Source organism: Papaver somniferum, chromosome 9 (genome assembly GCF_003573695.1).
Source record: "Papaver somniferum cultivar HN1 chromosome 9, ASM357369v1, whole genome shotgun sequence".
NCBI classification, from domain to species: domain Eukaryota; kingdom Viridiplantae; phylum Streptophyta; class Magnoliopsida; order Ranunculales; family Papaveraceae; genus Papaver; species Papaver somniferum.
The window spans coordinates 187,277,945-187,301,388 of record NC_039366.1 but is presented as its reverse complement, the minus strand read 5'-3'; the positions used below and the strand labels follow the sequence as shown (position 1 = coordinate 187,301,388).

Below are 23,444 nucleotides of genomic sequence, written 5' to 3'. Positions count from 1 at the left end.
GGCTTTTATTATGGCACAAACTTTCTTACACGCTTCAAAATTGTACACTAACCTAACCCTAAGTCCCGCCTTCTTCCACCTGCTTCCCAAAGCTATTTAACGGTGTTTTTAGAGTGTCCGGCCGGGTGCTTGGTTTGTGACGAAAATGGGACAAAGCTAAACGCTGCTGGGGCATTTACCGTACTTCGGCAGAACCCTGAACCCTGAATATTCTCTTCGCGCCCTAAAAGTAAAAAAAGTAAGGGAATTATTCGCTTCTTCATCTGCTGCATTCCTCCTCCTCCTCCTCCTCCTCCAATTTTTCTTCAAGCTACTAGGGTTTCATTTTGAAGAATGGCGCCCAGAAAGGTATGCGAAAGTTTCAATTTTTCTTCTGAAATAGCTTCCGCAATCTTAATTTGTAACAATACCATCTGTCCTGTTGGTGTTTGCTTCACTGAGTTTATTTGCTAGTTCTACACTGTATTTTCATGTATTTTCCTGATTTTTGATAGTAAATGGATGGGTTACAGAAATTGTTTTAGTTTTCTAATTTTCTTACAATTTTGTTGGAAAATTTTGGCAGAAACTAACACGATATGATGCCGCTTATGATCATTTGGGGCCATTAGGTCTAGGGTTTCCAAAGAGAATGATTCGGTCTAAAATTGATTCCCTTCTGAAGGTAAACACCCAAAAAGATGGCTCACTTTTTGTTATTTGAACTAAAAGTGAAACCCCTTTTGTTGTTATATTTATTTACAGTAGATAAGTATTTGTAGGTTTATGGTAAAGATGAAGGTTGGGTCTTCATTGAGGAATGTTCATACAAGTTACTGATTGACTGTCTCTTGGAAGATCAAGAGATGTTACTCTTAAAAGGACCAGAAGATGAAGAAGACCTAGGGAACCTACTTCTGAAGGAAAAAGAGGAAGAAGATGAAGACCAGCAACTTCTGGTAAGTTCTTTTCAGTAACTTACTGAATCGTTTTGTGTCATTAGTGTTTACTGAACGATTGTGAATTTGCAACCGATTCATACATGCCCTTATTCGTTTTAGTTAATCTATCACACGATTTTAAGTGAAGTAGTAATTTGAGTGGGTTTAGATTGATTCAGTGATTGGAAAGGCCAAATTGGTGGAAGAGTCTAATTTACCCAACCTCCCTTACATTCAAGCAATTGTAAAAGAAACATTGAGATTACACCCAACTGGTACGATCATTCTTAGATAATCTACTGAAGACTGTAAAGTGTTAGGTTACGACATACCTGCAGGAACCCGACTTTTCATTAATGTGTGGGCAATCGGCAGAGACCCTAAGAATTGGGGAAACCCACTCAAATTCCAACCAGAAAGATTCATGCATGAAGAAGGTAGCGGACGAAGTTCATTAGATGTTATAGGACAGCATTTTCATTTGTTACCATTTGGAAGCGGGAGGAAAGGATGCCCAGGAACTTCATTGGCACTGCAATTAGTACAGACAACTTTGAATGAAAACTTAAAAATGGAGAGAGTTTGCCTGTTAACATGACTGAAGGAAAGGGTTTAACTCTTCCTAGGGCTCATCCTTTGGTGTGTATACCAGTTGCAAGAACAAACCAAATGCCAGCAATTTAACTTTGAATTATTGAAGATCTTGTGCTGCAATTTCAATTCGAGTTTCTCACTTTCAATTCATAGTGTTTTAATTCTGTTTACTTAGGAAGTAGAACCAACACTTGGTATGACATTGTTATTGTGGAAATGTTACAAGGATGAGTGTACTTAGTTTTCTCTGCAAAACCAACACTTAGTATGCCGCTAAACCGATCATTTTCTTGCCATTCATTTTCTCTGCAATACTGCTCAGTGTACTTAGTTTAGCTTTTGCAGTTTTGCTTAGTTTTATTTGAGGCGACTTTTTACAAACTTATATAACCCCATGAAATATTTATTCGCAGTTCAATTTTGCTTATGCTATACTAGATCGTCATGCCTTTGTATAATGCTTTAATGTTCATATGATCTACACAGCATATTTAGTGTATTTGCTAATCGTGCTGAAATCTTAGGTTCATTGCCTATTTATTTACCTACTCATGGACAATTGGGTATGGGTGGTGAAAAGAGAACTCTTCGGATTCACTTGACATCAAATATCCATGATCATATGGCACAACTTAGTTGGGGATATTTGTTACAGGATCATAGAAATGAGTTATTTATTAATTGGCTGGGAGTGCATAACTTGGTAATCAAGTCATTAGAGGCAGTCATAAGTCGTCATAGTGTGTTCTGGACTTTATATTGTGGATTCTGCATGTCAAGTCCTTATCTCTCATAATTGGACACCTGCAGATTAGTTGTATAATTCTTCCTAGTTGATCTTTAAGGTTTTTTCCTCCATGTTTCGTATGTTAAGCATTATTTTTCCTCCGGAATAGCTAAGTTCAGCTGATATTCCTTCTATCCTTGTGTCTAGGAAAACAATTCAAGCATTTTTGAAAAGAGAATTACAAGGTCATCTTCAGCTGCAAGGACATCAAAAGCAATCACTGTATTTGAACCCATTGGCTATAAGTCTAGGACTGAGGAGGCGAAGAAGAGAATAGAAGACAACAAGTATCTTTTGCCAGCTGCACAAAAAAAGAGGTCGCTAAGAGAACTTACTGCTCTTGTAGTCTTTGGAAATGATGATGACAAGTTGGTCTCTGCACAAGAGAAGTCGCAAGAAAGACTTACTGGGCCTGTGCAAGGTTCTCCCCAGTATCTTTTGCCAGCTGCAGAAAAAGAGAGGTCACAAAGAAAACCTGCTGGTCTTCTAACCTATGGAAATGATGATGGCAAGTTGGTCTCCGCACAAGAGAAGTCGCAAGAAAGACTTACTGGGCCTGTGCAAGGTTCTCCCCAGTATCTTTTGCCAGCTGCAGAAAAAGAGAGGTCACAAAGACAACCTGCTGGTCTTCCAACCTATGGAAATGATGATGGCAAGTTGGTCTCTGCACAAGAGAAGTCGCAAGAAAGACTTACTGGGCCTGTGCAAGGTTCTCCCCATTATCTTTTGCCAGCTGCAGAAAAAGAGAGGTCACAGAGAAAACCTGCTGGTCTTCTAACCTATGGAAATGATGATGGCAAGTTGGTCTCTGCACAAGAGAAGTCGCAAGAAAGACTTACTGGGCCTCTGCAAGGTTTTCCCCAGTACTGTATGAGGAGGCCCTGTTTCGGTTTGGTTGATAATGAGGATGATGGTGAAGACGACTATGTGTTCTCTGAGACAAAGGCTTCAGTTCGTGAACGAATGGTCAGAGAGGGGTCAGTAATTCCCAGGGAAGTACAGAAGTCTTGGTGGGATGCGGTGGGTGCAACGTAGCAGGAAATAGCATGCTGGTAGATAGAATGAACGATAGATGATTAACTCGTACAACTCTTGCTGGGTACCAGGTTTGTTAATTAATAGGAATGGGACTGGCTGACCATGAACACACAACAGAAATCAACATGACACCAACCTAACTCTTGACATTGAAGTTCCTCTGCTGTTCAGGAGGATGTTGTGTACTTTAGGTATGTTCTTCTTTGTGAATCCTTATATTATTTCGATAAAATATATATGTACATAAATAGACAGACCAGGAATGTTTGGAATCCTAATTGCACCAAGCTTTCAGTTGGGAGTTTGGAAGGGGTACAATCTTCTTCTCTTTTTTGTCCCTTCCCTTCCTTTAAAATTCATCCTGCGTGGACTCGAAAACTAGACCTCTACTGCTGTGACTTCGAATTACAGATTAAAATATTGGGCCTGATGATTGCTGTTGGACGTGTTTTCGCCTTTTCTGTTTCTTAGTAGTTGTTATTCGTTGCATAGTAGTATTAAAGACTTTGGCCTAGCCTAAGCGGTCGTAAAGCGATATTAAAATAGCTCATGAAAGAAAGAAACAGAACAGCTATTATACAAATCTGTGAGTCACCCACCAGCTAGTGAGAACTGAGAAGAGGGAGGCCAGAAATATTCTTTATTAGTAGTTTATTTTCTTGTCACTATTTTAAGGTGCACAAAGATGATGCGAATGAAATGAATTGCATCATTGGTTGGATAAGCTCAATATTGATTGCAAAAAAGGAGTATTAAAATAAGACTTTGAAAGGTCATTTTCGTTGGAAGTTATTATATGTATTAAAAGTTAAAACAAACAGTTGAATAACTATGCAGTCTATATAAATTATAGACTCGGACACCTTGTCATAGAGCGAATAATGTACGAGGGTATGCGGAAGCAAAATACCTGGTAATTACAAGGTATTGGGGAAAACAACTTTTAAACTCCTCCATGTACTTAAAGTATCAAAACACAGTAAAATAAAAATAAAAATAGGTACTCCTAATAACAAGGTGGATTAATATCGCATACATCTAAGAAAGGTACTTTCTTAATTTTAATCACAAGGTAGGTTTATGCTTAGTTAAGATTGTAATTATATATGTTTGTTGAGATGCTATTAGATAATTCTGAATTGAATATTAGAATCTCTGATGGTATCGATATCCTGCTTTAACACTTATATTGACGAAAACGACAAGTTTAGTAATAATTGTCAGTATGCAAGCATTAAAAACATAACGAATTACCAGTAATCTGGGTTACCAGTAATCTGAGTTCGACACCTCTTTTTTGATACCAAATATTTTATCAAAAAAGAAAACGTTGAGAGAATATCTTCAACTTTATGGATGCAAATCTCATCGGACTTGAAGTCCCCGGGGACCAATGAACCATCCTTTTGTTGCAACTAATTAACTTCGGTTTTCTTTAACCACCATATATTCATTCATAACCGATACAGACTGCAAAACAATCAATTCTCAACCCGAAGCCTAGTGTGCTGCCACTTGTAACAATTGCCATATAGTACTAATTAAACACCATAATTATTTCTTAGTGACTTCGTATAGCTGATTAGTACGCATTTAAGGTCATAATCTGTACATGTTTGTTGAGATGCTGCAAGATACGCTGAATTGAGTATCAGAATTAACGGAAAGATGAATACCGTTACCGTTCTAACAACAACGGAAAAATTAACGAAGAAGCGACAAACATCGTTACTGCTACACGATGAAATTGATGGCATAATCAACAAATACGATATCCATAAGTTGTCATCGAAATAAGTAAAATAAAACCTGAAAAGGTAATCAAAAGTAGCGAAAACAACTTGCGTCTACTTCTTCTGCATTCACTCAAGACATGTTTTTGTTGAGATTATTAGTCCCACATGGTTGTGTTATTTAAAATTCTGCAGGTTTATAATATTAGGGTCTCTCCACTCATTGTCAATTGGTTTTGAGTTGGATGCCTGCAAATTTTAATATGGTATCAGAACAAGACTATTTGTGTCGAGTCAGTTGACCGCATCTTTACTCCGCGTCACCCGATTTAATTGTCCACGTGTTTGTAAGACCCGTCGAGGCCACACGTGAGGGGGCGTGTTGAGATTATTAGTCCCACATGATTGGATTATTTAAAATCCTGCAAGTTTATAATCTATTAGGGTCTCTCCACTCATTGCCAATTGGTTTTGAGTTGGATGCCCGCAAACTTTAATAGTTTTAGCCCCATTTTGCATTAAGAATGTGCATTTGAACTCATTTGCATTTTGCTCAACCACAATTTACATTGTGACGCTGCAAATGTTTGTAAAAGGCATATTAGCAAAAACAGACCAGATTGCCTGCATGCAAATAATCACTGCTAAACAGAATCGTTCGTTGTAAACAAAGAAGGAAACTTCTCTTAATTCAATTTCCCCATTTTGAGGAGGGCATTTTTGGCATCAAAAGAATTTATTGTTAGTGGACCCCACATTGCGTCTTAGATACACTTCCTCGGTTCCTCCCATTATAAAAAACCAAAACGAAAAAAATCATCCGTTAGTAGAAGTTCACTCACTCCTCCTGAGAAAATACAAAATTAAAAACCAAATTCGCTGTGTTGTTCTTCTTCGTCTTCCTCTTTACCCTCTGAAAAACCTAATGGAGAAATTAGCAGTTTCTCGAAGTATATCTCCTTCGTTTATTCGATTCCATCCTCAGACATTTTGTAATGGGAGAAGACGAAGTGTATCATCGAATTCGCTGAGTTTCTTGAATTCTCCCGCTTGTTTTCAATCTTTGAAATGTTGCGCTACTTCGCCTCCTCCTTCATCTTTAGGTAATTGATTCTTCCTCTTTCTCTGTGTTTCTGATTCGACTTGGGTGATGTAAACGAGGTGTGATAATAACTGTTGAATTGGTTTAATTTTGTTTTTTCTGTATTTGTGCAGTGAATGATGAGGTGAAGTTCAAAGAAGCATCTGAGAATGGGAATTTGATTCCATTGTTCAAATGCATATTTTCCGATCATTTAACGCCGGTACTTGCGTATCGGTGTTTGGTTAAAGAGGACGATAGAGACGCGCCGAGTTTTCTGTTTGAATCGGTTGAACAAGGTGTTCGAGCTTCTAATGTTGTAAGTTTTTTTTTTTTGTTTGTTTACATTTGAGTTTATGAATCTATTTGGTGATAATTGTGTTTTTTGATTACTGAAGGTGTTTTTGGCTTGGTTAATTTGTGTTAATATAGGGTAGGTATAGTGTGGTTGGTGCACAACCAAGTATGGAAGTTATAGCTAAAGAAAATGTAGTGACAATATTGGATCATGAAAAGGGGCATAGGACTGAAGAAGTTGTTGAAGATCCTATGGTGATACCTAGAAGATTAATGGAAGGATTGACTCCACAGCTTATTAATGAGTTGCCCAATGCGTTTTGTGGTAATTCTCTACTACTTGATTTGATATGACTTTCTTAAATTATGGGATTTTCTTTGATTATTGTGATAGAGGGAAGGTACTTGGGTTCGAGTTTGTTTTGCTTAGGAAATATTTCTTATTTTTGTGGATATGGTCTTATAAGGTGCTCTACGTTCAACGAGTTTCGAAGCACACGTTGGTTTGTTTTAATCCGACAAGAAACGCAATATTTTTTGTTTCTACTCGAGTAGTAGTATTCATTTGAAGCAGCATGTTGATACACAGTTGTCGGGGGTCTATTTCTGTTGCTTGTCGATTTTCCTAATCTGCATTATCTACACGTGCATTTATCCTAAATGGGTCAGAAAATAAATGCGGGTGGAGATAATGCGGCAAGAACTTGAGCACACAATAACGTTGTCACCCCAGGTCTTTGATATGCATTTAAAATTATCTCAAGTGACTTTGCTTCGTTTATCGATCTTTTTCGCTGTCTCTACTTTTTGTTGAGTAATCATTTTTCTTACTTCGTATTCCGGAGTTTTAAAACTTATCCATATCAGTATTTCCTTAAATGTACTGCTCATCTTCATTCATTTTCCCAGAACAAACTCACTTGGAGATGTAGTGTAAAATTGGCGACAATGACAATGTCTATGTAAGACCGTATGCAACTGTTTCTTGCTATTTGAGATTCCTTGAAATACTTATGGCCTTTCCGTTCTTTAACGCAGACAACATCATCATATCCTAATGATACTTAGAAGGTGCTCTACGTTTTGTTCAACGAATTTTTCAAACACAAGTTGGTTTGTTTTAATCCGACAAGAAACACAATAATTATGTTTCTACTCGAGTAATAGTTTTAATTTAAAGCAGCATGGTGATACACAGTTGTCGGGCCTATTTCTGTTTGATTTGTTTTAATCCGACAAGAAACGCAATAATTATGTTTCTACTCGAGTAATAGTTTTAATTTAAAGCAGCATGGTGATACACAGTTGTCGGGCCTATTTCTGTTGCTGGTCGATTTTCCTAATCTGCATTATCTACACGTGCATTTATCCTAAATAGGTCGGAAAATAAATGTGGGTGGAGATAATGTGGCAAGAACTTAAGCACACAATAGCCTTGTCACCTCAGGTCTTTGATATGCATTTAAAATTATCTCAAGTGACTTTGTGTTCCGGAGTTTCAAAACTTATCCGTATCAGTATTTCCTTAGATGTACTAAACATCTTCATTCATTTTCCCAGAACAAACTTACTTGGAGATGTAGTGTCAAATTGTCGATAATGACAATGTCTATGTGAGATTCCTTGAAATACTTATGGGATTTCTGTTCTTTAACGCAGACAACAACAGCATAATATCCTATTGATACTTGCCAGTATATATCTGTAGCACGTCCTCGTGTAGCTCAACTTTAATTTTCGAATTGTTAATTTTTTAAAATTCGTTGTCTCCTCTATGCATTAAAAAAAGTTAAACATTGTTGTGAACAGGTGGATGGGTAGGTTATTTCTCTTATGATACAGTGCGGTATGCAGAAAGCAAAAAGCTTCCATTCTCAGCTGCACCAAATGATGATAGGAACCTCGCGGATCTTCATTTAGGTTTCTATGATGATGTGATTGTGTTTGATCATGTAGAAAAGGTATTATAATGTGTTCATTTTGGGATTTTAAGAGAAGAATATAATTGAGCTTCAACATGTTTACCTGTTTAATTCTCACCTAAGCTATTGAAGATGATGGGCGTAGGTTGACACTTGTAAAACTGAGTAGTTTATGGCTCTGCTTATTGCTTGGTGTGAATATACACACGGGCTTCTTAAATTCAGTCTCGTAAGTGGTTTCATTTTCCTTCTCATACAGAGAGTATACGTGATTCACTGGGTGCGGCTAGATCGATATTCTTCAGTTCAAGAGGCTTATGAAGATGGAATGAGCAAACTTGAGGTTTTAACATCTACAGTACATGATATTGACACGTGAGTTGATCATCTCCTACCTCTTGTATTTTTTTATATTCCTGTCTTTACAGCTGATGTCTTTGAATGTTCTCCTACTATAAATGATTTGATTTTTCATTAGACCGAAGTTAGCTGCGGGGTCTGTGAACATACAAACTCCCCTTTTTGGTTCTCCATTAAAGACATCGACCATGTCAAGTGAAACATATAAGAAAGCTGTGCTTGAAGCGAAGGAACATATCTTGGCTGGTGACATTTTCCAGATTGTGCTAAGCCAACGTTTTGAACGCCGTACTTTTGCTGATCCATTTGAAGTATATAGAGCACTGAGAGTTGTGAACCCAAGTCCTTACATGACTTATTTACAGGTATTTATCTTATCGTCAATTTTCCATACTTCCAGTAGATCTTCCTTCCTCGAATAGTTAAAATTGACCGAGCTCCATGTTTCCATTTTCATCAGGCTAGAGGATGCATCCTTGTTGCGTCAAGCCCAGAGATTCTTACCCGAGTGAAGAAGGTAAGATGAAATTGTTATTTCTGGCACAGTTGGAGCTTTGATAGTCTTACCAACTCTAAATACATCACTTTACTAATAACCTTTTTATTATCCAAGTTCTAGGATCAGCATTGAACGTTAAATTTTATATAAGAAAGTTAGAGATTAAACATTCATATTAGCCTACACTGACACTGTTGTGTTTATGGCCATCATTTGGTAACAATGAAGTTATTTTCTGTTGACAGGGGAAGATTGTTAATCGACCACTTGCTGGAACAATTAGAAGAGGAAAGACGGAGGAAGAAGATAAGATGGCGGAGAAGCAGCTGCTGGCTGATGAAAAACAATGTGCTGAGCACATTATGCTTGTTGATTTGGGAAGGAATGACGTGGGAAAGGTGACATTTCTTATTCCTTCACCTTCTCTGGTTTTACGTCAATCGCCGTATCTGTCAACACTTTATATATCCATTGCACTGGTGTGCAATGTGTTTTCAGACAATTTAATGGTCTTATTTCTCTTGCAGGTTTCTAAACCCGGTTCTGTGAAAGTGGAAAAATTAATGAATGTTGAAAGATATTCCCATGTCATGCACATTAGCTCCACTGTGAGAATCTCTCCACCCATTATAAAATGTTCATTCAATTTATAACAACAGGCCCAACTATGGACTTATCTTTTGCGCTTTAATCTGAATTCTGCGTCGATAAATGACCATGTGGAAAAAAAAGATTCCTTTTTTTGTTTTTGTTTCCTAGTCTCCAGTATTTTGGTAAGCTAGTGAAATTAAGCTGTATCAAACTCCTTGTATATAACTGATGCTGATTATCTCATGCAGGTTACTGGAGAATTACTTGATGATCTTACTTGTTGGGATGCTTTACGTGCTGCATTGCCAGTTGGAACAGTTAGCGGGGCACCCAAGGTTTAATCTCTTCTCCTACCATTTTTCTTATATCAGTAGTTCACATTTTCTTATATCAGTAGTTCACATGGGTGCTTTTCGTCCTACAATTAAAAACTTCTTTTCAAAGATTAAACTTATGGCCATGAAACAAGAATGGGAAAGATAACTAGAGATTATTATAATATTATTTAGTATTTTGCCCTTCTTACCAGTAATATCCAACAGTTAGATTTTTCTTCAATGATTTTCTTCTTCGTCGCCGTTCAGTTGTTAACTCATCATATAAAACAGGTGAAAGCCATGGAGTTGATTGACGAATTAGAAGTTACAAGGCGAGGACCATACAGCGGTGGATTTGGGAGTGTGTCTTTGTCAGGCGACATGGACATTGCACTTGCTTTGCGCACCATTGTATTCCCAACAGGAAATCATTATGACACTATGTACTCATACAAGAATGTGAACAGACGACGGGAATGGGTTGCTCATCTGCAGGCTGGTGCTGGTATTGTAGCTGATAGTAATCCTGATGATGAACAGCGTGAATGTGAAAACAAAGCCGCTGGTCTAGTACGAGCCATTGAGCTCGCAGAGTCGGCTTTTGTTGACAAATCTTGATGCAGTTTCTAAATTGAGTTGCAAATAACAGTTTTGATAGAAATCAGAACGACAACTGTTTTTCCCCCTTCAATTCAATATAATTTCTTTCATTTTCTTTTTCCTTACTTTTAGCATGGTTGTTCGTGTATCTCGATTAGTGTTGGTTACTCCGATAACCATTTCACTCTGACAATGAGAAGCTCGGGAGAACAATCTGGCTAGTTTTACCATTTTGTCAGTTTGTCTCAAACTATAAAATGGTGGGCTGAGATGTCACGGCCCAAACTGATAGTAGACGATGCCACAGGCCCACAGCGCATACTGCTAGAAGGCTGTTTTTGGGCATCCATGAATTTTATTAGGCATACCTAATAAAGACAAAAAAAGGATGCGAAATAACAAAATCAGAAGCCCCCTTCACCAATTTTTTTTTAATGGCAAATCTGCCTTTTTAGGATTAGTGTTAATACTAGTGATTAGTGATTATTAGTTTTAAGATTATTTAGTTATAAATTTGTGTAGATGAAAATTTTTGAGTAAGAAAAAAAAAGTTAGATTTTTTTGGAGAAGGAGAAAGGGAAAATGAGAAAAAAGCTTGTATTTGATTCAATGGATGAGGAGGGTACACTTCTATGTTATGTTTAATCTCACTTTTGTAGCTTAAAATCATAAAAAGTTTGTGCTTTTTCACTAAGGTTCAGCGAGTCTGGGATATGTTCGGCTTAATATATCAGCCGAACCCACCTGGATATTGACAACTAATGAAAAGTTCGGCAAGCTGAAAGTGTTATTATTATGAGCCGAACCCACTTTGTAGCCCCTAGTTCGGCTTGTTTAAAAATGTCATAATGAGCTGAACCTAATCCTGTGTGATCTGAAAGAAAGGTTATGTGAGGTTCGGCTTATATTGAGAAAATCGTAAGCGCCGAACCTTTTGGTAGTACATGGTTCGGCTATTTACATAAGTATTATATAAGACGAACCTGATCATTTATATTCCTGATAATTGTTGGGGTAAGATTTTTGTATTGGTTCGGCGCATAATGTGAATATCATCGTAATAGCCGAACCTCGTAAATGTGCTAGGTTCGACACATATTATGATTATCGAATTTGCCGAACCCTATGCATCTCTATCTATGACTAGGTTCAGCTTGAAATTTCATGCCGAACTGTTCATATACACTTACATGAAGCTTTTGTGAAGAACAGTTCGGCTAAAAACGCAACTCAATTTTGAGTCGAACCCAACACCGTAACCGTCATTTAATCGATGAAAAACATCAAATAGGAGATTGGGTTTGTAAAACTTACTTTCTTATTCTCATCCGGAGTTGGAGACGCAGTTGGTTCAATTTCTGGTTCAATTGGTGGTTGATTTTCAGTTTCTACACCTTCATCTTCAATTGGTTCTTCTTCAATTGATGGTTTAGAAGACGATTTGGTTTGCCTAGTCCCTTCTTTTCTTTGTACGAGTCATTATGTGGTTGAGTTTAATCACAATCAAATTTTTACGAATCGACAATTAATCACGATGATGAATTTTTTTTTTCACGGGAGGGGAAGAGTTCGGCTAGAGGAGGAGGAAGAAGAAGAGATGTTAAAGGAAACTGATTTTGATTTTTTAGAAAACTGATTTTAGATTTTTGTATTAAGGATATATAGGTAATTGAACTACCCATAAGGTACCCCTTATAAGGTCACCCAAGATGGGACTATTGTTTCTAGAAAGATTTAGGTATGCCTAAAAACAACCTTCTATTGCTATCCGTGTATGGCGGCATAACTGCTGTCTCTAAGAGCATCTCCAATGCAAAGGGTCAAGGTCATCCTATGTGGATGTCTTATAAATACATTTTTATGTGTGTCTCATTACTAAATGACAAAAAAAATTATATAAAACTTTTTACCTTAAGTTGATCTCCAACCCCCAAGGTATTATCTAACAAACTTTATTTGAAATTAGAGACAAAATGATGATGTGGCTTTAAGACCCAAGGTAGTAGAGAAAGTCTTATTTATACTTTCTCTTTTACCCCCACTTAGCCATGTCATATATCTCTATGACCTTGATCCTTGTGTTGGAGATGGAAATTTGGTGCAAAAAGTCTTAAATCCTAAGTGTCATTCAAATTTAAGACCTTTACCCCTTGCATTGGAGATGCTCTAAAATAGAATTGTATAGCACGGACATTTCTATTTAGGATCCTCCAAGGTGGACCAAAAAGGACATTCAGGTGCAGGTCATGATACGACTCCTATCTCGTCTCAAAATTTAGATATGATGAACCTTTTTGGGGTGTTGTGAGTCCCGACCGAATAATTATGGGTCACCTGGTAATTCTGGATTTATTTTGGTCTATGTTTAATGCTTTCAATTTGAGGCTTAGTTCTTGTTTGATATGCATTCCATGCTTTTCAGACACATTGCTGACATCATTTGCATTTTTCATACAAGTTTTAGTATAAATGTGTACTGATAATGTCCGAATTTTTAGTATATATATATATATATATGTTATTACATTAGTATATCATATTCATTCACAAGTTTTTTTATTTTATCAAAAATTGGTTAGTATTATTTTTTATTATTTTTAATAAGAAAAGAGTAGACTACCAAGAAGCAGTTAGTCAACAATTACAAAATGGTCTACAGAGCTGCCTCAAGCATCATGCAAAGACCTTTGAGAGTTATACATGTCATTACCATTAACTCATGTCAATTTAAGGTGCCTCAATAAATACAATAAGTTGGACGTTTCCAATTGAAATTATCTAAATTACTAGAATTTATAGCTAGAGTAGCTAGATTAACTGTTGTAGTGTTTTGATCTTTAGTGACCTTGATCAAGTCTCCCAGGACAAAAGAAACTGCTTCAAAATTTTCATCCCTCATTTGGTGGAACCCCAGATTGAATCTTCCATGAACTTTTTTATTGTATTTTTCTTTCAATTCCATCAGAGTCGCACCATTTTCAACTTCAAAGTCGATGTTGGTTCTTTACAAATCTTCGACCTATCTTATTGTTAGTTCTGCTCCTCTTCTAGCTCTGTTGACTCCAGAAACATAGTCTTTGATGTTTCTTGCTACCACACGGTCCCTGAATAGGACATAACATTTAAATCATAATTAGTATAGGAGTTCTTCCATAATATGAGAGATCATGAAACCGATGCTAATAATTATTCCAAATTTTTGTCTAGATCATTTCTCTGGTTGTAAAGATTATTTAGGCTATGCCTTTGGTCATGCATGACTCTATTAAAAAAAAAGCAAAGGTGTGGTTTAATCCTGTTGGCAGTAAAACTTGCAGAAGGTAGAATTTTCTAAATGCAAAATCGCATCTAGGTTTCCAGATAAACCAACAAGTAGTAGAAAGGTAGGAATCCAATCTTTTAATATGATTTTCAGAATGAAACCAAGAGTTGAGTCATTCATAGAAGTTGATAGCTTCACAAAAAATATGATGTTGTTGACCGAATAAGTTTGTCTAGATAGCACAAGAGTATTAGTTATATCCTCTTTAGCACTTCTGCAAAAACTGAGGTTGAGTCAATGTAGTTGAGGATACTTGCAGTTTTTGCATTGGTAGGAACGATTCCATGAGCACACTTTCATATTATTGATGGGAGAAAACGATTTGCTGTTTTTTTAGGAAAATAAAGAGACAATCATGCGGGTGGGGACTCCTCGACTGAGCAAATTTCTTAAACCTTTTTCAAACATATGCACTGTACGGGAGTGCTTTGAGTTCGAGATATCAATTTGTAGGACTCCGCCTAAACCAAGACAATGTCGTTCCAGAGTCAATTCGGTCACAAAAAGGGATGAGGATCGATCTGTAGGAGTGAAGCTAAGAAGTGTGTGTTAGATCAATGATGATTGAGGCTTGTGAATGTGTTGAAGGTTTCTGCAAGTTTTGTGAATTATTGCGTTCTGATGAGATAAGTTTTTGATTTATTGAGTGATAATTTCTTGTGTGTCAAAATTGTTGTCCTTCAATCGTGGATTCAGAAACTTATTTATATTGCAAGAATAGTAGGCACATTGATCCCATTAAGTGTGACGATTGCTGGAGTGAAAGAGTGGGAAAGTGGGAAATCGTGGTTAAACCAGTTCCATGTCGTGCAGAGACTTGGTTGATTTTCCATCCACTACTTTGCTAACTCCCTCAACTTCTTGCACAACTTACTCACATTTCTCATTGTGGGTGTACATATATGTCGTAAGCCGCCAGACAAAAACCCTAGTGAATATCCCCCCATGTAACGTGATTGATGTCTCATGAATGTGGAGTCTGCAAGGCAGACATGTATTAATTAGTCAGTTGTTGACTTGACTAGACGATGAGTCTTAGCTTTGATGAGTCGAGCATAATGAGCGGATGTGGTATGCTGTGAGACTCAAGCATAAGGTGTCCGCTGAGACAGAAAAATGGAAAGACGTTGAGTCTTGATGGATTGTGATATATCATTTTACCAGTCGAGGTAATAATTATTTTTGAGAATTTGGATCAAGCGTCCGATTAGGTTGCTCGATCAAGGATTTATTTTGATACGTCAAGTATTCGAAGAAAAAGATATATTGTTGAATTATGCAGAATGTTCATTTCTGATCTAATATATCATGAACGATCAAATGAAAAGTAGGAGTCATAAATATTGGATGGTCGTCTGTTCGAACCATGTTGCTCAGTCAAGCAAAAATATTGGTAGCAGGATCAAACATTAAATTATAATATTGATTGCTACATCAATAGAATTCTCGAATGTTGAATGTTGAATCAACATGAGGAATATTGCTCACTCGACTAATTAATAGTTAAATCAATGAGTTCTGAACCCAGTTGATCGTGTATTTTGCTAACTTAAGCAATTTAATGTTGATATATGAGCAAAATAAATATTGCTCGTTTGAGCAATATTGCTTGATTCATGAATTATTGGTAGCATGACCAAATAAAATATTAATTAAAAATACTGGCAGATGGACCGAATATTGTATAATTAACTAGGATGTTGATTGCTGGATCAACATAAAATTATTAGTGTCTGAACTTGCTCAGAATTATGATTTGCAGAGCATTTGGTTTGAAACCCTAATTTTGATCAATTGTTAATCAATTGATGATTTACTGAAAATCAATCAATGAGTGAGAGAGAGACCGGCTACATGGGATGATGGTCCGACCATGTGGCGCCCAGATGCTCGAATGAGCACGCACCAAAGTCTTTTGTAGACCAGTCACCGAAAAGATGATTAAATGTTCGTTTAATCATTATTAAAATAGTGCTCGTCTGAGCATTAGATGGAAAAACCTAATCTTGGAGAGAGGAGGACCGGCCAAGGGGTATGAGATCGTCCCTTGGTGGTCGTGGGACCAACTGATGATCTCTCGATCAAATTCCAAGTTGTTTGGAAAGAGTTTAAACCCAATATGATTAATTAGGTCAAAAATCATAACAGGTGTGGGACCGGCTTTTGCAAGCCAAAGGGGCAACCTTGGTCGGTCAAGGTAGCATGCAGGTGTCACTATATTTCTTGTGACTCAATTCTGAGAATTCTGATATTTTCTGGTGCGCGTTCGAGCAACATTTTGGATTTCAGAAGAGTTTGATCTTGACTGAAACTCTCGATTTTGTTTGAATGAGCAAGTAGAACTTTGCTCGCGCAACCAATATTTTGAGAATATTAAAATAATGATATTTTAATATTTATCGTGAGGATCCTGGTCGTCTGACCATTTGGCTTTTGGTAGTTTGAGCAATATTTGAGAAATATGGAAAAACCAGGTTTTGCTCAAACGAGGGAGTTTCATGAGATGAGAGAAGAAATAATAATAATAAAAAGAGGTGTGAGACCGTCCACGGACAAGGCATGGCCGGACGACCCATGTGCCTGGTCCCGTGCTCTTTCTTATTTTATATAATTTTTCATCATGTGCGGAAATATGGAGAAACTAGGAGTTTTGCTCAAACGAGGAAGTTTGCTCAAACAAGGAGTTTTCATGAAACAAGGAAATAATAAAATAGGTTAAAATAAAATAAAGGGAGAGGCGGGACCGGTCACGGTGGCATGACAGGCCGGACGGTGGGCCCGGTCAACTGCGCCTTTTGTTTATTTTATTTTATAGTGTTTTGTTTCCCTATTTTCGTCCATATTTTAGAATGCATGTTTCTGCATTTGGGTGCTCACTTATGCATATTTTGGTGCTCATTCGTGCATTATTGTTAAGTATACTTGCACCATTTTCTCGGGGCTTACTCAGTGCTGACCTAAATGCTCGAAAAGTGAATATCTATTACTAATCCATGAAATTCAGCTGAGAATAAGCCATGAAACGAAGTAATGAGATGGATTGAATATCTATTACTAATCCATGGAATTCAGCTGAGAATAAGCCACGAAACAGAGTAATGAGATAAAATAGATTATTTTCTAAGAATTCAATTGATGAATGTTGCGCTAGAATTAATATATGAGTTGCTTTATACTAGAATGCAATATGTCTGAGAGCGTTTTGTTTATTCGAGAATCGAGGTATAAGATGATAACGACATCATACTCGTTCTGAATATTAATTATGTATAGTCATGGAACATTGAGACATCTTGAAGACGTTAACGCTCTATACTATCACGCAATATGTCTAGGAGCCGTCCAATCATTGAGATTATATACATATGTATTCTATATAGTCAGGGAACATTGCAACATCCTAAAGACGTTAACGCTTTATACTAGTATGCAATATGTCTAGGAACCGTCTAATCATTATTGATTCTATATAGAAGTGTCGATGAAATATTGAAAGTTCAGCTGAGAGACTTTAATATCACATATTCATGCCTGTTCTAAGAGGATGTAAGCTCAGTCAGAGAATATCACATGAGCTTTCACGTCTAAATCGTAAAATATGAATTTAACATACGTTTCTGAAGTCGTGTCAGAAATATGCAAAATTATGATTTTACGATTTTAACCTTTGTCGGAGATCCACCATCAACACACACATATATACAAAAATGTTTGAATAGATGGGGAAGTATCAAGTCTCCATATCTCTTTATAAGCTTGGTTCTTCTGGAGGCCTTCTTTGTACTTGTCATGAATTTTCCTGTCATATATGAATGTGATTGTGAATTTTCCATTGTCATTGTGACTCCAAACTATAATATCTTCATCCCGATTGATGATGGTGTTCTGAATAGCAGCTTGATCATCTTCAGAGAACCAAAGAGAAAGAATATCCATATCTCATTCCCCTCTAAAGTTGATGAGTTGGTTGACAATTGTAAGATCATTGGGGCAAAAATGTGGCATAACAGTAATATTATAGTTTTAATGTATCCACCTGTCTTCCCATATTCTTATGTTTTGACCATTTCCTACTTTCCGTCTATAGTACTTCAAAATGTTTCACATCCCTTACAGAATTCCAGGTCCAAGAGTCAGTTCTTTTTGATTTAGTATCCATTCTAATGACTTCTTCTCCTTTGAAGTAATTGACTTTCATGGTGGACCATAAAGAATCTGGTCAGAGATAAGCCTCTAAGTTATTCTTATGATCATACCATTGTTAAAAAAATTACATATTTATGAAGCCAAGACCCCTTAATTCTTTAGGTTTGCATACTAAACCCCAGGCAATGAAGTATAAACCTTTAGGCTTCTCCTGATCTTTTTTCCTTCCCAGAAGAAGTTCCTTTGAAGTTTGTCAATTTCCTGGCAAGTCTTCTTTGATAGCTTGAAGCAATCATCTGGTATATACTTTAAGTGAAAGTGACACTAGAAATCATAGTGGCTCTGCCATTTAGGGATTTTCACTTTTCAGCCAGCTAACCTGAATTTTAGTTTATCAACGCAAGGTTTGAAGGTTTGGATCTTTCTTTTATTGGTGAAGAGAGGAAACCCAAAGTATTTGTCTTTAGAATCAATATTTTGGACCTTCATGAAGTTGCTTATGTTGTTGGATATGTCAAGATTAGTGTTTTTGTTTAAGAATATCCCAGGTTTTGAGAAGTTGATCATTTGTCCTAAAGAATGGCTGAAGTTGTTGAAGACATCTACCAGATTTTTACATTCCTGCATAATACCATACAATCATCTTCAAATAAAAGGTGACTAATATGTGGATCTCATGAAAATATTTGGGTACCATGGATCAGGCCAAGCTGCTCAATATGCATGAGGTTTTCAGAGAGAGCTTCCATGAATAAAGGAATAGGTAAGGGGATAAAGGATCCCCTCATCTGAGACTCTGGAGGGTTTGAAGAATTTTCCATATGAATCATTTACCAGGACATCCAAATTGGTGATAGAGGTACATTGATGAATAAGGTTGCACCATTTTTCATTGAATCCCATATATTTCACGATAACAGTAAGAAAACTCTAATTAACTCTATCAAAAGCCTCAACCATATCAATCTTGATTCACATCATACCTTTGTCACTCTTTCATGATATCAGGGTTAATATTGGATTCAACAGTAGTCATTCTTTCAAAGTGATCAGTGAAGCGGTTGGTTATTTCAGTGATGTTGGTGATCCAATCACCTTTGCCATTTTGTATAACATCAATCTTGTTTCTTATCATTCTTTTTTCTAGCTGAAACATGAAAGAACTTAGTGTTTCTCTCCCCTAATATAATGGACTGATCTCTGCTTTTAGTTTTCCATAAGCTTTCTTGGATGTCATACAATGTTTTATTTTGGTCCTTGACTTCTCTGATAGAAACACCTATTGTTGTCAAAGATATTCTTGGTGATCCATTCAATCTTAGCTTTGCAGTCTTCAAGATTGGTTTTTATGTTGCCATAAACTTCTTTATTTCAAAGTTTAACCTCGATGTTGACATCTTTCAGTTTTTTAGAAATCATATAAGCAGATGATTCAGAATGAATTTGGCTCCAGCATTCAGAGATGATATCATTACAATCCTCATGGTCAAGCCAGGGACCAAAGAACTTGAAAGGAATATAATCAGGATTCCAGTTAGGGTTAGTGTTAAGAAGAATGGGATTATGGTCAGAACCTATTGCTAGAAAATTGGAATATAATACTGTTATGAAAGATGGTGAACCAATTATTAGTTGTCGGACCTATGTCAAGTCTTTGTTTTGTAAGTATATCGCCAATTCTTCTATTTGTACGGGTGAAAGGACACGTGATACAAGATCAGTGAGAGAGATCATTAATTTTGTTAGTGAAAATGTGTGCTTCAGTGGCATCAATAGGATGTTTACTAGATTTTTAATGTTCATGTAAAACTAAGTTGAAGTAACCCATGATAAGCCAATGCATATAATAAATAGCAGCGGTTTTCTCAAGCATTTTCCAAGAAGTAAATTTATCATTGGTGGTATATGAGATGCCATAGTAGCCTCTAAAGATCCAAGGGTTTCCATTATTCCGGTTGATTTGAGAACATGTGTGATTACTAGAGAAGTCCAGGATATCTGGATATATATTTGATTTCCAAGCTAGAGCTAGGCCTCCAGTAGTGCCAATGGATCCCTTTGGTTCAATGAACCAATAATTATTTACTTCCAATACCACCAAGGATGTTACTTAGGTTTGGGGATTTTTGTTTTGTTTCACATAAAAAGAAAATTTTAGGGTTTATTTTATTTAACTTGTCATTTAGGTATCTACTGGTGGTATTTCTACGTATCCCTTAACAGTTCCAAGCCATAGCTGTAAGGAACTGCTAGAAATATGAGAAAATAATAATGAAGAATCCTATCATGATGCGAATATGGATAGTGGTAGTGTATTTATCATGGGCGGAACTGTGAAGTTTTAAGGAATATATGTTTACAATAATAGATAAAACTTTGTTAGAGAGTAATAAATGGAACAATTTTACCTCTTTGGTGTTGATAGATTTTTTGCCCACAAGGTTGCTAGTAGGAATGATGATGTCATCATGCATTTGATCCTCCAACTCGACATTTCCTTTTGGGATGAAGCCGGGTGGATAGTCTTTAGTTTTTTTGCTATGAGTTGGTGAAAATTCCATGGTCTCCAGGGCCTGACTTTTTCTTTTATCTTCAGACGGTTGCGAGTCATGATGGTGCTTACAGTGAAAGCTTTCTTTTCCAATTTCCTCTTATCCCATAGTTATTTCTTTTGAATGATGTAATCAACATTTAGATGAGCTTGAATTCAACAATGTTGGAAGTTCAGGGAATTGATTTGAGATAGTGAGAGAGACTTTTGGAAAGATGTTGGGGGTATTACTTCCATAGGGTTTAGAAGTATTGTTGTAAAGTCTAGCAGCATCTTTGATAATTATCCCTTTTTTCTTAGCACTTTATTCCTTGATTCTTCTAACAGGGATGATCTTTTTATATTTCTTCTGGCATGCCATAACTTGAAGGTTTTGAACTTTTCCTGAGGGTGCCCATGTAAACCATCTTTGAAAATAATGCAGTCATCGGAGCCATCAAGCTCAGGTGTACTATTGTCAAGGAAAATCTTTCTTTGAGCATTGTGAAGTTTGATAGAAATTTCATTTGTTGCATCCTTATCAGTGTAACCTCTCCTCTTGGGAATGATGTTAGTTGAAATTGGAGTTGGGGTGGTTGGGTTTTGAGAGTTTGTTGGTATAGATGGTGTGGATGGGGTATAAGGGGTTTGGTTGCCAGGGATAAATTCCAATCTTTCTTCACAAAGTGGGCTAGGATGATATAAAATTTTGCATACATTAGTTGTAGCCCATTTAAAGAATAAGCAAGTTGAAGACAGTGAGAAGTAGTTGGGTTATCATAAACATCAATACTATATTTTAAAGCCCTAGTCACATTAATATCCAGCAAAACCTCTAAGTTTTTCTCCTTAGAATTTCGACCACACGATTTCTTAGCATCTTGGTAGATACCAGCATGCTTCAACGAGTTACTAATGTCTGGAATAATATGCCCACTAGATCTTAACAACATAGAAATTAACTTCATTAATAAAATATGGACCTGATGGAGGGACTTCAGTGAGAACAATAAGCTTGCCAAATATTCCTCTAGTACCATATAGTCTTCCATGCTTCCCAGCCTGATGGAGTAAAAATTTCTTATTTTTTTCCAAAGACCTACCTCAGCATCTCTACTTGGCTCCTAGTTAGAGTTGATGAATCTCAATATAGTTCTTGTTTCATGAGATATTTTGCTATTCAATCTCCCAGCAAAGCACCACTTCCAGCTGACTTCTTTTTTTGGAAAGATTTTCTTAGGGTTGATGAAATTTTTTGGGAATAGGTCTTCATGGATTGTAAGAGAGATATTCGATTTGGTTTGCCAGGTTAGCAATGGAATTTTCAGGTTTAGAATTTGAGGAGGAGGAGGACATGAAGAAAATGCAATTGAGATGGGACTTGGAGTGAATGTTGATGTAAGTGATATGAAAATAATTTATGTTAGTATCAAAGGGAACTTTAATTTGAATTATAAGTCCTGATTGGTTGTGTATTTTGTAGTAGTAGAAGTAAACACGTGTTGAGGAATATTAAGATTTAGACAGTCAATAGCAGGACTGTGATGGATGCTAAGAATTCCTCTAATGTGTTTGATCCAGGCAAAAAGGTCAGCAGAAATCCATGTACTAGCATTGAGGACCTCAAAGATTATGACAAGAAATTTGATGTTGGCGACTAATAGCATTGCTTTCTGAGTATAACTGCTATACCAACCGAGGGGATTTAAATATATTATGGTAGGTGAGATTGCATACCTTCACCCTATAGTAGAATAGGGTATCCCCACGGAGGTAGGAGTTGTGCATAGTGCACGATTAAATACAGACTCTATTTGGCTTCTAGTTGGTGCTAGCTTACAAGTGTATTTTGGCTATATTCAAAGAGATAAGTTACGAGCCTTCATAGCGCTAGTAAGAACTTTAATAGGATTGAATGAGTGCAAATATAGATGAGTGGACCGGTTGGGAGCACGCTTCTCTTTGGAATTTTGTGATGAGCACATATGGTTTCGTAATGTCTTTGCGTACCATTTGTCAGAAATATACTTAAGAAAACATAAAGAGTGATCAGACATTAAAAATGATTTGAAGTAGAGGTAATTGAGACGATCGGAGGGAGAATATAGAGAGAATGTGTATCGAGAATGAAGATGTTGCTTGTGGGAATGTACCAATTAATGCAAATAAAAGAAGAGGTATTAACAAAGCCTTCCAACAAATGCTCCGTTATGTCAGAACTTCTCCAATTCCATTTTTATTTTCTCTGTAACAGAGAAGATACGAGAAAGAAAATTACCATAAGTTTCATAATCCTAATTAAATTACCATGACAGTAATTTCCTTATATACTCTGTAACAGTAGATTTACTCTAACAACGACTTCCTTATATACTCTTTTGAATGATCGACAAAGTAGCAGTTAGGGAAAAGACCGTGAGGTCGCTTCTCATAGAAGAACCTAATTCTTCGGGTATATCCTACATTAGTAATAGCATTGGTGCACTTGAAACCCTTAGAAAAATATTTTTTATTGTCAAGAGTTGCTCCACTACCCATCATGGAGATTATATCTATTTGGTGAACTTCGCATATGCTTGCATGAATTCCTAATAATGGTATCTTTTAAAGTGAGAAAGTATTTGCTTAAACTCAAATCTACCTAGAACCTTGAAAATCTATAAATACAGAGAATCATGAAGCATAATTTCTCAACGCCTAACACTCG

General features: G+C 36.6%; 2 protein-coding genes across 2 annotated transcripts; both read left to right on the top strand.

Annotated features, from left to right (window-relative positions):
• The first annotated feature begins 45 nt into the window (after window positions 1–45).
• On the top strand, window positions 46–3,764 carry LOC113310002. Its single transcript, XM_026558536.1, has 4 exons — window positions 46–348; window positions 566–664; window positions 762–938; window positions 2,449–3,764. Exons 1-4 carry the CDS (start codon window positions 334–336, stop codon window positions 3,334–3,336), a joined length of 1,179 nt encoding a protein of 392 aa, XP_026414321.1. The 5' UTR covers window positions 46–333; the 3' UTR covers window positions 3,337–3,764.
• A 2,122-nt stretch (window positions 3,765–5,886) lies between these two features.
• LOC113310001 (anthranilate synthase alpha subunit 1, chloroplastic-like) lies at window positions 5,887–10,862 on the top strand. Its single transcript, XM_026558535.1, has 11 exons — window positions 5,887–6,175; window positions 6,288–6,472; window positions 6,586–6,775; window positions 8,260–8,411; window positions 8,632–8,747; window positions 8,851–9,097; window positions 9,193–9,249; window positions 9,477–9,629; window positions 9,759–9,839; window positions 10,071–10,157; window positions 10,431–10,862. The coding sequence occupies exons 1-11, from the start codon at window positions 5,998–6,000 to the stop codon at window positions 10,755–10,757; spliced, it is 1,773 nt and encodes a 590-aa protein (XP_026414320.1). The 5' UTR covers window positions 5,887–5,997; the 3' UTR covers window positions 10,758–10,862.
• The last annotated feature ends 12,582 nt before the right edge of the window (window positions 10,863–23,444 follow it).